General features: G+C 37.3%; 1 protein-coding gene across 1 annotated transcript in view; it reads left to right on the top strand.

Annotated features, from left to right (window-relative positions):
* Positions 1–17,644, top strand: part of sptlc3 (serine palmitoyltransferase, long chain base subunit 3) — a 56,335-nt gene that overhangs the window by 15,952 nt on the left and 22,739 nt on the right. The window contains exons 6-8 of the mRNA XM_058795056.1: positions 3,772–3,896; positions 5,018–5,111; positions 9,251–9,356. Coding sequence (XP_058651039.1) covers positions 3,772–3,896; positions 5,018–5,111; positions 9,251–9,356 — 325 coding nt within the window. The remainder of the gene's footprint in view (positions 1–3,771; positions 3,897–5,017; positions 5,112–9,250; positions 9,357–17,644) is intronic.

The following is a 17,644-nucleotide window of genomic DNA, read 5'->3' as shown; positions in this document are numbered from 1 at the left end:
TATGGAAAAACCAGAACTTATTAATATTCATTAACTCATTACCATATCTATTATTACTAGTAAAAATGGCATTTCTAGATATCTGTAAAAGTATTTTTTCTAGTTAAAATGTTATTTAAGATATCAGTAATTCTATTTTCACTCGTTGCAAGGGCAATTTCAGATATCAACTGCCTTTGTTGATATCAATAATTACTTTGTTATTAGTAAAAATGTCTATTCTTGATATCATTTAACTAGTGAAAATACAATTACAGATATCAACTATTTAATTCTTGATATCAACAATTGAATAGTCACTAGTGACAATGTTCATTTCTGATATCTGAAAATGTATTTCTGATATCAAAAATCAGGAGGGTAATTTATGATATCAACAATTGATTTTGAATGGCAGCCTATGGTGACATTTAAGTAGTGAAAATACAATTACAGATATCAACTATTTAATTCTTGATATCAACAATTGAATAGTCACTAGTGACAATGTTCATTTCTGATATCTGAAAATGTATTTCTGATATCAAAAATCGGGAGGGTAATTTATGATATCAACAATTGATTTTGAATGGCAGCCTATGGTGACATTTAAGTAGTGAAAATACAATTACAGATATCAACTATTTAATTCTTGATATCAACAATTTCATTATTGATATCAAGAATTAGCATTTTAACTAGTGAAAATCTAATTGTTGATATCAAGAATTCATATCCTGAGAAGGAATAAAAGTCAAAACGGCTTGCCATAGATGGTGTTGTTTGGGCTTAATTTGTATTTAACCTTGAACGTCGTTCCCACTTATTTAAATTCAAGTAGGTTAAGATGCTTTGAGAACTTGCTGTTTTATGGGTAATTTCTGCTTGTGTATACACTCCCACCAGGTGAATGAGCTCTTCATGGGTCTCGCTCTCATTTCTCACTTCATTAGACTACTACAATATCCTGGTTAGAAGTCAAGACCCTTATGGGTTTCCTCTGCAGAGAGAGCTTCTCAGTTATCACATTGAAGTGCAGTGTAGCCGCCCGGCCCTGATTCAGGTTTAATCAAACACATCACGCTTCAGCTGCCGCAGTGAGAGGGACTGATTGGAGGTTTGGAGTAATCAATGTTGTTTTAGAGTACAAAGCTCTCTATAGGAATCATGTAAAAGGAGAGGTGTTTTCTCACGGACTAGCACTGGGTGTTGTACAACCACTCTGGACTGCTGTCTCATTCAGTGGGAAATATATCTTTAGCCAGAATTTCATGCTTAAAGCTGTAGCGGTCAGACCATTATGATGTTTTTGCTACTTTGATGGGTAGGAGGGGTTCATGGGATCAGGAAATGATGCCCACATAAGCATTGCTGCAACTACATTGTGTTTTTAAAGGGGTGGTTGATTGCAATTTCTTGAGCATAAACAATATCTGCAAAGTTGCAGCGCTGAAAGTTCAATGCAAACAGAGATATCGTCTTTTAAAATTCTGGAAGATTAATGCCTACAAAAACAGCTGGTAAGGGACTACAACGAACTACTTCCCGGGTCTGTTACGTCACGGCCCAAGATAAACCCCGCCCTCGGGAACATGTAAGGAAGGGGGCGAGGCCATGCTGTGCTGCTTTAGAGAAGAGGAAGAGAAAACTAGGGGTGCACGTAAAAATATATTCATATATGAATCGCGATTCTGTCTTCTAACGATTCTAATGGATTCACAAGTTTCAAAATTAATGTTCTAAAACAGCCGTTCTTAATACTGTTCCTCGCGTCGCCCTGCTCTGCATCTCTCACTCTCTCTCTCATTCAGATCATCAGATCAGCTCCAACAAACTGTTCCAATTATACATTTTCACATAGCAATGAGAATCGTTATACATGGACGCGTGTGCGGTTTCCGTACTGTATTAAAGCTTTAATCAGAATAAAACCATATATTAAAAGCTAACATAAGCAGTAGCATAATAACAGCGTATCTAAAAGTATGAGACAACAAACAAACAAACATACCATTAAGAGCCGTGCTTGCACATGTTCTGTGCGATCCTCTTCACTAATATCCTCTGCGTCGCAATCGGGCTCAAATTGATAAGCAATATAGACGACGCCATTGTTTACAATACAACCGGAGCACATGCTGCTGAGCTGAGGGGCGGGACATATAGATGCACGCTCGGCGGTTTAGTGAATCACGACACACTGAGCCAGCTAACCAATCAGAGCCCATCACGTATTTCTGAGGGAGGGGCTTCATAAAAACAGGAAATAATCGAGGCGTTTGTCAGAGAAGGGACAGAGCGGTGTGGAATAAAGGTAAATTGTATGAAAAATAATGCGTTTTTAAAAAAACAAAGCATGAACACATGTTAGACTGCACCCCATAAACACAATCAAGCCTAGAAAAAAAACAGTAAACCACCCCTTTAAATTTGTTAATTTATATTTGTAAGTATGTGTGTTTAGAAATTGTGCATGACTTAGATTTGAATTAATAATGTCATTAACATTCCAGAATTTTAATGAATTTAAATTAAGACAGCAAACAGGATGCAGAACTAAGTGACCCTCATTTACCCAGTTAATTTACTCACCGTCATGTCATTTCAAAACTGTATGATTTACTCTCTCCTCTGGAACTTAAAAGAAGATATTTTAAGAAACGTCTTAGTTTTTTATTTTTTTTATTTTATCCATACAGTGGAAGTCAATGGTCATCAAAGCAGATTTGTTAGCAAAATTCTTGAAACCATCTTCTTTTGTGTTCTGCAAAAGAAAGATAGACATACAGGTTTGGAACAAAATGGCAATGAGTAAATTATTAAAATCTAACTTCCCCTTAAAAGTGAGTCTAAATTGTGTTTTTGTTTTTCTCAACACTAGTGTTTAGATGTGATAACTTCTGACTTTAGGGCCTGTTTATTTGGGTTTTCAAAAGGTAATGTAATTTGTTTTACAGTAGTAATAAAAAACACTTTATGGCACTATACTTACATCTATAGCCAATTTCTCTATCTATATTTAACCTATACAGGACATTGGGTCACATTTTATCTCACAGTATCAGATGTTCTTTTTGGTTTTCTCTTCTTGACATTTATGTACCAACATTATGACCCTATTTCATGTCTGCAGTTATGTCTTTAGTCTCTGAAGGCACCTACTGAGTGATTAATGACCTTTCACCTCACATGTTCTGACAGATCTCATTTGTTTCCTCCATGCTGACCCTGTCTGGGCCTCTAAAACTAGAAAAACCGAAGGAGGCATGCAGGAAAAATAATATAATTTCCTTCAAAACTGTTAGAACACCTAATCTGACTGGGAAAGACTGAGGGCTAATGAATTCTTAAAGTGTGTATCTGCTTTCTGTTAACAGTGGTGTGAGGCATTTTTTACATTCCTTCTGTGACCCTCATAGCATTAAGCTAAGCCGAAGATTTTTTTTTACCAAATGTTTTTTTTTTTTAGTTTCCATGTAAAGTAAGTAAAATAAAATATATAAGGGCTACCGTTGACTGCTACTACTGTTAGTGGCTTTGGATTGTATTTGTTCAAAAGCCTCCTCTAGGTATTGCTAATCTCAAGAGCAGATTCAGTTTCTTTTTCTCACAAATCACTTTTTTCTTGAAAAATTGTGGTCTTGTGGTTAAATGAACCAGTCAGTACGTGTTCCTGACATGTTGAGCTGTGGCACTCATGTAGACTCATGTAGCCAAAAGTCATCAACGAGACTCTTGTAATTTTGATAAAGGTGTCAGTTTAATAATACATTTCTTTTTATCTGTTTATAGGCAACTTAAGTATCCATGCAAACCTGGAGCAGCTTGTGGCAGAGTTCTTGGGGGTGGAGTCTGCCATGGCATTTGGAATGGGTTTCGCCACCAATTCCATGAACATTCCGGCACTAGTCGGAAAGGTGAGCGTTTAAAAATTTATCTTCAACGGTGCTTCTTTATTTTTACATCTGTCTTAAATCACTCAGTTTTATCTGTTGAAGTGGGCTTACAAGCGTGGTATTAATCTATTACCTCTGGGAGCCTGCTATTAATTGCTACTATAAACAGTTTTTCACGCACCACAGAATAACCAAATGAACCAGCATACTAAACAAACCCTTGTTAAAAATAATGCTCAATCGGCAAACACAGTTAGAACTGACAGTACTTGTTTAGGGTGTCTCATTAGGGTTTGTTTATGCTGGGTCCAGTGATGCGGTCGGTCATAATCAGCTCAGATTAGAAGACCTCGGGATCTGGTTGAGATCCAGAAGGCTAGAGGACTGTCTTGAGGTGCCAGAAAACTGCAACTGGTTGGATTGCATTTAGGGGGGTGGCGGGGGGCTTTCTCAAGCAAAGTCTTCATGATGTCGCAGCCTCAAGAGAATTGGTTAAGCAGTGGGTCCAACAACTTGTGCCTTCTGGAGGAGGTGTCAGTTCAAGGCCTCTCAAGGTGAAGAGGAGATGACAGCAACCATTGTTGAATCAGGCAGTGCTCTGTAGCTAGAGACTTTGGCTTCCAGTTCACTTCAGAAGATACAATGAAGAAACATTAGGAAGTCCAATTCTTTTTAACACGAAAAGTATGGCGACACCTAGTAACACCCAGTATGCGCAACCCAAATGCGCTGTAAGGTGCTTTGGTTAAAAGTGTCTTTCAAATGCATAAATGTAACTCAACTGATTAAAGTCATTACTCAGTAGTGTTCCCAGAAGTCTTTGTAAAGTATATATGTCTTTTTAGTAGACTATATAAATATAAGGATGGACTTAATTCTCACTGGAGATCACTGCAAGAGGCAATGAAGTAGATCTGGGTTCCAGAATCTGGGACAGGATTTTATTTTTACTCTATACTATAGTAGGACTGTTTTTGTTTTTTGTTTTTTAAAGGGTGCTACATAAATAATGCTTGATTGTTTGTGATTATTTGTGATATTTCTGAACGGACCCTCACAACATTATTCCACACATTGTGTTATTGATGGTTTCCTGCTTCATAATGTGTTCAGAGCTGTGCAGTAACAATGTCTGTTTCCAGGGCTGCCTGATTCTGAGCGATGAGCTAAATCACACGTCCCTCATTCTGGGGGCCAGGTTGTCTGGGGCAACCATTCGAGTCTTCAAACACAACAGTGAGTACATATTCAAAATATTATGAAGTTTAAAGACACTCAGAGTTCTCGGTTTCAGAACGGCTGAATTGTGTTAGTTTATTCAACTTTGAGTTGGTTGACTCTGAGTTTAGCGTGTGCACCACGACTATGAAAAGTCATGATCAGTGGAGCTCCGAAATTACGATTAACCATGGCAACAACTCCCACGAAAAAGACGTTCGCATACTTCCGAGTCAATGCATAACTTTGATTCTTAATAACTGTCAATAACTTAATAACTGTTATAATATCAGAGGTGAAAACTGTAAATTATTCAACTAATATTCATTTTAATTGTATCCCATGGCCCAAAAAAAAGGGAAAGCGACAGAAAAAAGAAACAAGAACGTGGCAGCAGCTAAAAATGTAGTATAAAAACACAATTCAATCAAGGAAAAGCTTTAAGCATGAAAGGTTCATGGGTGTAGGCTAAATTACTTTACAAACATTTGACATTAAATATCATTCAGTGTCTATTTCAATGCGCTGCAGCTTTTTCCACATAGTCTAACACTCTTTTCACATAATTAAATCATCTCTAATCCAACCTGTAACATTTCTTAATTAGAGTAATAAAATTAACTACTGACTTGTCGACAGCAAGAAAGCAGAGGGAGAACCTGCACCAGCACCACTGACAGATGAAGAGGAGATGGCCAAGTATTGGAAGAATTCTAAAATCCAAAAGTAAAAAGAATAACTTTTGCTTTTGTATTTGTAGGAAATACAAAAATTAATGAATGTGAATAATTTGTGTTGATTTAACAGCTGTGGTTACGGCATCTCGTAGCTACTACTCCTCCATCTGGCATCCTTCCATTCCATACAGTAATTAGTTTCATTTTCAGAAGGTGCGATGGTGGAGATATGCTTGCCATCAATGCATCCAACCATACTGGAAATCCTGAAGGAAATTCTGATTATTGGGTTACTTCCAGAGGTCACAGAAAGATGTTATCAAGTGAACATCATTTATCAGATTAGCCTCATTTAAACCGATTTTTACACCACTGATTTACAGTCCTGTGAAACTCCTCTTTGACAGAGTTGTGCCCAGGAAAAAAATTCTCAGAATGAGTGTGACAGGGATGCACACTTTCCTTAAAATCTGCATACAGCGGACTTATAATGTGTTCTGCATCTCCAATGTTTCTTATTTTGCAAATTATCTGCCAATGGGGTAAGAAATTAAAAATATTCCTGTTTCCATTTGCATTAAGATTATTTTTCTTACCCAATGGCGGACAATTTCACATGTTTTATGTAAAATGCACTTACTGTAAAAGGAAAATCTAAATATCTTAGACCATTTTTCATCTATAAAATGCATAACATTTTTTAGATATTTGTACTTGAAATAAGACAAAAATACTCCGTAACAAAAGCATTTTTGCAGCGTGAATGAACCAATAAGGTATTTAAGCATAGCTTACGCTTTAAAACGAGGATGGAGACCGAAAGAAACTCTGGGTTTAGTGAAGAAAACCTGCTCCCGACCAGGTTAGGTTCACAGAGTAAGTTACCACGGTAACTGAGTATAAGTTACCTCTCTTTCAGAAACGGGCTTGACTTAGCCTGCTTTCCCGGGTTTGACAAACCCCCCATTTTGAAACGGAAAACCCAGAGTTTCCCTCATTTCAGGGTTAACATACTCAGAGTTTTCACCTTTCTGAAACGAGCCCCAGGTCACGGTGTGTTCAGTTACCCACACAACTGCTCAAGGTCCAGCATTTGTAACTACTGAGGTCAATCGTCTTCACAGTTTGTGATGGTTAGCACACTAAATTTAAGCATTAGACTGCAGCAAGGCATATTTGGGTTTTATAAAAGCTGTGCTTTAGGGAATCCATAGTGGTTAATGGTATTATTGTGTAGCTACTGGAAAACTAGTGTGCATCTTTCTCCAGAGGATGGATGAGAATACATGATGCATGAACAACAAAAGCTTGAATGTACTCTGACAGCACTGTGTAATACTTGGTTGTGGGTCCTTACAGCAAACCCGAAAGCCTCCACATGCCACTGTCTGACTTGAAAACGGTCTTATAAAAAGTGACAGAGGAGTTTAGCAACCCTAGTCCATTGCGCTTGGCTGCAATTGTTCAAATTAAACACAAAAAACTTGATTAGCTGGTTCAGGTTTGTTTAATTATGGTGCGAACTAATGAAAAAGAATGTTGCGTGAAGTTGGACTTTCAACTTGGGAACTCGTGCAGAGATCCCCACTTCTGATTTCGCAAAGATGCCAGTGTGTGATGTAACACAAACGGATATGATGAGTTAATGATAATCATTTACTTTCAAGCAAATAAAATGTCAACGAGTTAAAAGTTCATAATTATATGATAAGCCAACCTGTTTAGCAAGCATTTGCCGAGACTGGTGGAAAATACAATAAATGTTCTTCTCTGTTGATACCTGTACACCCATAGAATAAATTTTGGCATTGCATAACAAAGTTTATTATCTGCATTTTGGTTGTTAGAACATGTTTGTTGACAAATACCTATCACGCTAAGGTAGCATTGCCATTTTAATTCTATCTGTCTTCGGAGGATTGCGAATCCCGCATTGAACTTGAAATGGAGAAGAGCATAAAAATGATATCCAAAAGCAGAAGATGAAAATTTATCTCTGTTTTTCTGAATGATCGCTCATTCAAAAAGCACATTTGAATGCAAACAGACTCGATTTGTTCAAATGCCCTAAATGTGTTGTTGACATCAGGAATATTTAGGCTTTTGATTTAGCTTTTTTAGTTTATCGGTTACATGCTGGAAGACTTGTTTTCTCAGGGGAAAGATTGCAGCTGTAAATATGGTACACCAAATAAAAGAATGGATTTTGTAGTTTCATTTGCACATCATTGTTTTGAATAATGATCATTGCTGTTTTGTATATGTCGATGAGACATATTTTGAAGCGAGTGGGTGGATTTTCCCTGCACACAGAGTATGTTTTTGTATTACAAACACAATTATTCTGGCTCAAAGTCTCTTTAACCAAGCTCCAAATACTGTCATTGTCATCTTGAATTAACTAGTGACAACATAAGACACTTATGTTGACACATAGTTTGGCATTTATGTCCACATACAGTCTACTTGTCATTCTTTATTGTATAGTTGTTCTTGGCCTGAAATCTTTGGCGGATCTGTTTAGGTGAGTGTAGTATTTCAGGACTGCATGGATAGTGAAAGCAGGCCGCGTCCACATTGGCCTTCACTGGCCTAAATATGTCCACCTGTTTGAAATGAGGCCACTTTAATGAGAGACTATATGGAACATTCTTTTCTTTGGGCTTTTTGTCACTTTTTATTCATAGAGACAGTAGAGAAGGCAGTAAGTTAATAGGGTAAAAGGGGAGGAATGGGATCAGATGCAACACAGGCCAGAATTAAATCTGCGTTGGCTTTCAAAATCTGTAATTTTGCAGTTAAACTCTGCCATCTGTTGGCCAGTTTATAGTGTTGCCATGTCTGGTTATTATAAGCGAATTCAGGTTATTTGCTTATAAATACAGAATACAGTCACACATTTTGGCTTACACAATAAAATATGGCCTACCAATAATAGCATTGATGAATATCCCTGTGTGCTGTTAGAGCTCAGTTTTACTTAACATCTCTATTAATCAATGTAATTTAGTTTTAGTAGTTTTCTTTCAATGTTTCTGGCTTTTCCAGCCTTTCCTCAATACAATTATTGGAAATGTTTTTTTTTTGTTTGTTTTTTTTGTTTGTTTTTTTAGTAAGATGTAATTTAGCCTTTGTTAATGTTTGTTTTGTGCAAGTTTATGCTATAATAAGATCATCGAATTCAAACAGTTCTCCTTGATCCATTAAAGCCTTCATACTCCTTGAAGCACAAAAACTATTAAGGCTTATTTTGAGTTTATTTTACCAGACCATATTCCTTCTTTTTTCTAGCAAGGTTTGGCAACACTGTCAGATTGTATCTCAGTAATCTAAGACATTCAATTTAGGTCTCTCAATTCATCTACTGAGCTAAAAATAAATAGGCTTTTTGTTTGGCTAGGGTAAAATATCAGTTGACAATGTGTATTTATTTCAATACCTGATTGTGTCATAATGTGCCTGCTTTTTGTTTGGTTACAGACATGCAGAGTCTAGAAAAAATGCTCAAGGAGGCGATATGCTCAGGTCAACCTCGTACCCATCGCGCCTGGAAGAAGATCCTCATCATGGTGGAGGGCATTTACAGGTCAGTTCCATTCACTACAGCCTTAAGGTAAGAAGCTATATCAAATGATAGAGGATCTAATTAAACAAATGAATAAAAACGACATCTATAGAGAGGTTTCCTACAAAAGTATAGTTCAAGATGCTTTACAAAGCAGCAGAATGTTAATTAAACAATACAAAATACATTTACTATCATTGTTGGAGAACAGCTAAAGCAGTTGGATTTAATAACTGGTGGCACAAACAATTATCTTTATCACAATTATCACTCTTGTTTGTTTGACGTTTTCTGTCTGATTTTAAGTTTATTGAGGCCTAAGTCTTCAGTCATGGTTGTGTGACCCTTTCCAGCCTCGTGAGCATCGATACCCCTTTTTCTGAGGTCATTTATTGCATAAATCTGTGCTCTGTGTGCTTTGAAGTGAACACTGAAGGTTCATGGACTTTATGTGAAATTCATGCATGATTATTGAAGATTATGAATGATTCACTAACTTACAACCACTGAACCGGTAGCCACATAATACTATTTACAGTGCCTATTTCCGTCACTGAGACAGGTGATTTCCCAGGACTCCTATTTCAGTGATATCTGCTAAGTGGTTGGAGACATTTTATGTTTAACAGATCCCTTACAGCACCATAAATATTGAAAGACATGAAAAGTTGTTGGTAGATAATTTAAATTTAAAACATTTAAGTTTATGGATTATAAAGGTTTAAATGTTTTTTGTTTTGTTTTTTTTAATTCCATTAAGGTTATAATTATATTGAATTTTTTTTTAATGTATGTGTATGTCTGTCTCTATATTATATGTTTTTATATTTATACACACACATATCTATCTGTCTGTCTGTCTGTCTATCTATCTATCTATCTATCTATCTATCTATCTATCTATCTATCTATCTATCTATTTATATGCATGTATATAATGCAGTAATATATGAAAATAAACATATATAGTCATGGCCAAAAATATCGGCACCCTTGGAAAATATGATCAAAGAAGGCTGTGAAAATTAATCTGCATTGTTAATCCTTTTGATCTTTTATTTAAAAATTTAAATCCAGAAGCCTGCACTTCTGATGTATCCCATATATCCATTTCAAAAGTACAAATTTACACATTACTGTATGTGGGATATTGATTGAAAGAGACAGGATAGAATTCACAGTTACACTTTTACTAGTGGTTTGCCAAAAAAAACAAAAAAACACACTCATTACAATGTCATTTTGATATAGAAAAGAAAGAAATATGAGCACAAAGGTGAAAATACAAAATTAGAAAGGCAAACACAGGAAACACCCCTTAGGCAGAACTTTGCTTTTGCATGCAGCATTGTATGAGGAATTGCAGTGCAGTGCAGTGCACTGCTGACGTGCCAGTCTGTCAGGCCACAGATTCTCATCTACATCACAACGAATATCTTCCCTTGCAATGCAACGTGGAAAAAATCTTTTGGAATGTCTTATCCAGCCCCTGCAGGCATCTACTGTGATGTCCTCACAGGCTACATCCATGGCAGCCAGCAGGGTCATCTGAGTATGTGGCCGGCGATCATAGACCTTCCACCTCCATGCCGAGTAGAACTCCTGAATTGGGTTAAGGAATGGGGAATTAGGTGGGAGGAATTCCATCAGCATCCTATAGTGGGTTGCAAACCATTGTCTGATGGCGTGTGAGTGATGGAATCTCACATTATCCCAAATTACCACGTACTTTGGTAAATCATCTCGAAATGGACCCCTCTCATCATCAGGGATGAGAGTCCTGTAGAGGGTCTCTAAGAAGGTGAGGAGATGCTGTGTGTTGTATGGCCCTATACGGGGAATATGAGTTAGCACGCCGTTCTCTGAAATAGCAGCACACATACTGATATTTCCTCCCCGTTGGCCTGGCAAATCAACAGTAGCTCTGTGGCTGATGACATTTTGAACACGCCTTCTACTTTTGGTCAGGTTGAAGCCAGCCTCATCCACATATATGAAGTTGTGAGATGGTTCACTTTAATCCAATTCCATTGTACGCTGTATCCCAAAACACACAAAATTAGTTTCATGAATTACATCCATTTTCATTTTGGACAACATACAGTTTCCTCAAATTTATACATATTGCATGTTTTTTGTTTTTTTCTTCTACAGCCATAGGAAATGTGTACAGGTCATGCTTACGGTACTACATATCACTATAAAATGTTGCTGTATGTACATAGATATTTTACCTGTACATACTGGTACCGTAGCTCCTTCACTCTATCATCATTCCTTTCGAATGGTACACGGTACAGCTGTTTCATACTCATGTGGTGTCTTTTCAGCACCCTATCGATAGTTGAGATGCTAACAGATTGGATGTTTTGAAAGACATTGTTGTCTTCAATAATGGCACTCTGTATCTCCCTTGGTCTAATGCCATTGTTTGCTCTGACCATGGTGCAAATAGCCTCCTCCTGTTGAGGTGTGAAAAAGGGTCCTCTGCCACCACTATGAGGTAATCTTACAGTCCTTTGGGGGGGAAATGCAGAAATGCAAAACACATGATTTTTATATAAAATAGAAAAAAGTACACACACACAAATATATTTTAAAAAAACTACATGTGTGTGTTTGTGTTGCAGTTTGTATCTGTATAAAGTATATTTGCTGTATGCTGCGAAATACAAATGGACACTGTATTATGAATCATTACAGCAAGTAAACAGTATAGCAGTACATTGCACATTGGTTGACATACCTGTTCTCTCTACGAAATGTTTGAATTATTGATGATACGGTCGATCTCCCAATATTTGGCTGCACCCTTCGACCCGCCTCAGCCATTGTAAGGCCATGATTGACAACATGGTCCACAATAGTGGCCCTTATTTCATCTGATATGCGCCTCTGTCCTTGGCCTCTTCTGCCTCTTCCTCTGTTTTGCCTCTGTACTCTTCCACCATGCATCCTTACACTTCTTCTTCCTCTCGGCTGTTGACCCTGATCATTTCCTGGATGTTCATCCATTGTCAGAATTTGTAACTCTTGTGTTGTCCTCTGTCTATATATGCTTTCCAATTGAAAGATCATGAGATGCACCTTTGAGCTATTTCAGAGAACTGGTTTATCATTGGTTGATCTACATTCTCTTCATTAGTGAAAGTGAGGATTCACCTGAACAATCCATGGCAAATTTACAAAAAGACTAATAGAAATGTGTACAAAATATGCTTGACAGTTTATGACAACAAGATCAACCATTTTGCATTTAGTGACTAGATGTTTTGAGGGGTAAGACTATAACACAGAGAATTATATAATACATTTTGAGCAACATGACATTAGCAACTAATCCTATTCCTAATGTAGGAAAATGCAGACAAATGTACCTATTCAATTGCATGAATGTACCAAAGCAATTGCAACTTGTTCAAAAGAATGAGAAACTGCTTTTTTATGATGTGCACAAGTGACTAGATGATGTGGAGGTTGAACGAGTAGTTTTGAGAATTTCATTTCTGATCTGAGAAATGCACCAAAGCGACTGAGAAAAACTAAGAATTTAAAATGGGGGAAATATCATTATGAAATAAATGTTCCTCTCAAATACACGTTGGACACAATTTTTGGCACCCCTAGAAATTTTTATGAGTAAAATATCTCTGAAGTATATTCCCATTCATATTCACAATTTTGAGCACACCAGGGTGATTATCAACATGAAATTATCCAGCCATGGCTTCCTGTTTCAAAGAAATATAAATAGGAGGGAAAACAAAGCCCAAATTCCCTTAATCATCCATCACAATGAGAAAAACCAAAGAATATATTTCTGATGTGCAGCAAAAGATAATTGAGCTTCACAAATTAGTGAAGTGGCTTTAACCCTTAAAGATCTAGCACATTTTTGGGGCACCTGACACGCCTGTACTTTTCTTTGTTTTTTCAGACCTATTCTAGCAGTAAGCATCAAGTGCCATATATCATTATAAACAGTCCCAGTCCCAGTTTTCCTTTGTTTTCTAAGAATTAATGAATTTCCAGAATTTTAAGAAAAACGCTAGCAATAATTGTGTGTTTTTTACTGTGTACTCAAACAGAAACTCCTGAAGTTTGGATTTTTCTTTAAAAGTTGTATCTGTGTGTTTTACACTTCCAAATAAAATTTTGTCTACATATAACATTCCCCAAGCAAGTTATAGCCATTTATTACAATATTGTTATAGGCTTTTCAGTGAAAAACAGGTCTATTTACTTTACTAACAATATAGATGTATCCAAAAAAAAAAAAAAATCACCAGGGTGATTATCAACATGAAATTATCCAGCCATGGCTTCCTGTTTCAAAGAAATATAAATAGGAGGAAAACAAAGCCCAAATTCCTTAATCATCCATCACAATGAGAAAAACCAAAGAATATATTTCTGATGTGCAGCAAAAGATAATTGAGCTTCACAAATTAGTGAAGTGGCTTTAACCCTTAAAGATCTAGCACATTTTTGGGGCACCTGACACGCCTGTACTTTTCTTTGTTTTTCAGACCTATTCTAGCAGTAAGCATCAAGTGCCATATATCATTATAAACAGTCCCAGTCCCAGTTTTCCTTTGTTTTCTAAGAATTAATGAATTTCCAGAATTTTAAGAAAAACGCTAGCAATAATTGTGTGTTTTTTACTGTGTACTCAAACAGAAACTCCTGAAGTTTGGATTTTTCTTTAAAAGTTGTATCTGTGTGTTTTACACTTCCAAATAAAATTTTGTCTACATATAACATTCCCCAAGCAAGTTATAGCCATTTATTACAATATTGTTATAGGCGCTTTTCAGTGAAAAACAGGTCTATTTACTTTACTAACAATATAGATGTATCCAAAAAAAAAATCACCAGGGTGATTATCAACATGAAATTATCCAGCCATGGCTTCCTGTTTCAAAGAAATATAAATAGGAGGGAAAACAAAGCCCAAATTCCCTTAATCATCCATCACAATGAGAAAAACCAAAGAATATATTTCTGATGTGCAGCAAAAGATAATTGAGCTTCACAAATTAGTGAAGTGGCTTTAACCCTTAAAGATCTAGCACATTTTTGGGGCACCTGACACGCCTGTACTTTTCTTTGTTTTTTCAGACCTATTCTAGCAGTAAGCATCAAGTGCCATATATCATTATAAACAGTCCCAGTCCCAGTTTTCCCTTTGTTTTCTCTAAGAATTAATGAATTTCCAGAATTTTAAGAAAAACGCTAGCAATAATTGTGTGTTTTTTTTACTGTGTACTCAAACAGAAACTCCTGAAGTTTGGATTTTTTTCTTTAAAAAGTTGTATCTTATGCAACAAAAATACAAGCAGTGCAAATGATTCACAAACTACACACAAAATGAGTAAGAAATACTGTATATAGAGAGCGATAGAAAAAATTGTGCAAATGATCTTTATGAATTATATGGATCAAATGGATCGATTCGCTGGCTGCACTCTGGCTGCCTCGCGACACGAATGCCTAAATTCCAGTGCTTTATCCGATATGTACCGCTTTTTCATCCTTGCTTTTGGTTTAATTTATGCCAAAGTGCTCTATCCTGTGTTTTTCTGGGCTTTTTCAGAGAGTGCTCTCATGCAAATGTGTTATTTTGTGTTTGTTTTCATGCACGCACGACACACTTTACTTTCACTTTGCGTTTGCTCAAATTCCCATAGAAAAATGCTAAACAATGGTTCAAAAGACCAAAACCTGTTTATTGGTTGAATATGTGACAGCAATCTTTCCTGTTTGGCTCAGAGGGACAAAATGCATTGGTTTCTTCTGACCAATCAATGTCAAAATGTGATCACGTAATCACGTACGCTACGGAGCCTCTGAATATACTGAGATAAATGCGACATCTCCGAAAAGCGGAGAATCTCTGCTTTACGACACTTTTTAAAGCATTCAGATAGGATTAGCGGTTCAAAAGTTATTAAACATTTAAGAGCAATAGTTATTTTTAGCCACGGGCGGCTGTCTCGGTTTTTGAGGTTTAAGAAAAGAGCTAGAGCAGTGAAAATTCCCATTTCCACCATCAGGGCAATAATTAAGAATGTCCAATCAAGAATAACATAAAATGTTACGAAACTGCCTGGAAGAGGACATGTGCCTATATCGTCCTAATGCACGGTGAGAAGGATAGTTTGAGTGGCTAAAGACTCTCCAAGGGACCACAGCTGGAGAATTGCAGAAAATAGTTGAGTCTCGGGGTCAGAAAACCTTTAAAAAAAATTGTCAAACAGCACCTACATCACTACATGTTGTTTGGGAGGGTTTCAAGAAAAATTCTCCTAGCTCATCCAAAAACAAACTCCAGCATATTCAGTTATCAGACACGACTGGAACTTCAAATGGGACTGGCTTCCATGGTCAGATGAAACTAAAAAATGAGCTTTTTAGCAGTGTAGAAGAGTTTTATTAATCAAAATATAAATTAATCAAGTATAATCAATGTGAATATAGCCTTATATGTATCAAGTTATTCTACTATTGTGTGTGTGTAGAGGCCAGCATGAGAAGAGGATGTGCAGACATACATTCTGTGCTGAAACTGCACATCCTGTTGTGACATTAGACAAAAACTATACGATGGTGCCTCTCCTTTAATGTATATGGAGGCCTCCTGTCCGCTTCCTGAAAGCAGACTAGAGGCACATCCAAAAAAGGTAAACAATAAGATATAGGAAATGTATTGAACACGCCTTAGGAGAAGAATCTGTATATAAGAGGGTGCAAACCCAGATTCCGGAGATTCTCTGCAGAGACTCTCAACTGCATTATCTCTGATAATAAAGTCTAATTTTCTGGCATCAAAACCCCAAGACTTCAAGAGTGATTCTTCTTAGGAACGGCAGAAACGACCACAAATTGGCATCACGAACAGGATTGGAAAGGAGCAACAGGGTGGACGACCACTTTGGGTGGACTTTGACGAGCAACACAAACGGTGGCCACTAAAGAAAAAAGGTAGGCAGTTTTTGCTTATATAATTAGTTTGTGTTGTTTGCCAGTTTGCCCGTAGTGGTAAGGATCCAAATTTAAAGAACAAAAAGAAAAAAGGGTTTTGATTCCAGAAGTGATGTTTTATTAACAAATTTCGGGAGGAGCACGCGCAGATAATTAACACAGCCAATTCATCATCAGCAATCACACCATCTATCCAATCAGCTCGAGAGAGAGAACCCCTATAAATAATCAAAGCAGTCTTGCCTCCATCAGTTCTAGTCTTTCAGCATCCCTCCACCACCCCGACTCCTCACCTTCAGCCTGTTCCTACCCCAGCACGGGGGGGAACGCTCTGGGTCCGGGCTAAATGCAGAGCTCGGACCCCTCTCCCCGTACAGGGGGAGTACTATGGGATCGGGGGTAAGTACCGAGCTCGGAGCCCTCTCCCTGGACAGCACGCCAAATACGCATAACCTTTACTCAGTTTATTATATGTAAGTGTGAACTCGTGAATAACTAATTGCATGAAGAAAAAAAGAAGAGTTGTTTTCTAAACCACCCCCATATCTGCCCCCAGAGGGACAGTTCCCAATACTTAAGGGTATTGTAGAAGTGTCTAGAGAAATGCAAATGGGAGGACAAGTAGAGTTGGAAGAAAAACAAAAAGAACCAGATGTAAGACCAAAGAGGCAACAAAATAAAAAGAGTGAGGGATATTTATGTTTAGATTGTTATAAACAAGCACGCACTGCATTAGAAATGATGAACGCGAACTATGAAGAAAAAACAAGAAATGAGGAAACGTTAGAGCAGATGAGGAAAGAACATAAGGAGATTGAAGCACAAGCAGAGGCTATGGAAGCAGAAATAGGAAGGAAAATTAAACAAACAGAAAATGGTAAAAGATAGAAGTAAACTATTAGAAAGCAGAGAGGAAGTAAGTGAAGGGGAGGATTCATCATTTGATAAAGGAACATGGGATCAAGGAAGAGAAAAAGGAAGACTTAGACCACTGGCTGCACAACTCCTAATTTTAATTAAGGGTACACAGGGACAGTATGTCCCCTGGGCCACACAGGACCTTGAGGGGCTTGTCACTCGCCTCCCAGACATCCATGAGGGGGCTGGAAAGTGAATTAAGGTGTTCGAAGAAGAAACTATGGGCAAACTTTTAGCTGTGGGGGACATTTAAAGCACTTCTGGCAAAGATTATGGGAGGAGCAAAGATGGAAGAAATTCTTCAAGCATCCAATCTGGACAGAGCCGTGGACTCTCACTACATGGATGGAACTGTTTTTGATGCATTCCGTACAGCATTGTGGCACGCACTGTGTGCTGAGTACCCG

This window comes from Onychostoma macrolepis, chromosome 13 (assembly GCF_012432095.1).
Source record: "Onychostoma macrolepis isolate SWU-2019 chromosome 13, ASM1243209v1, whole genome shotgun sequence".
In the NCBI taxonomy this organism is placed as follows: Eukaryota; Metazoa; Chordata; class Actinopteri; order Cypriniformes; family Cyprinidae; genus Onychostoma; species Onychostoma macrolepis.
This window is presented reverse-complemented; position numbering and strand designations above follow the sequence as displayed.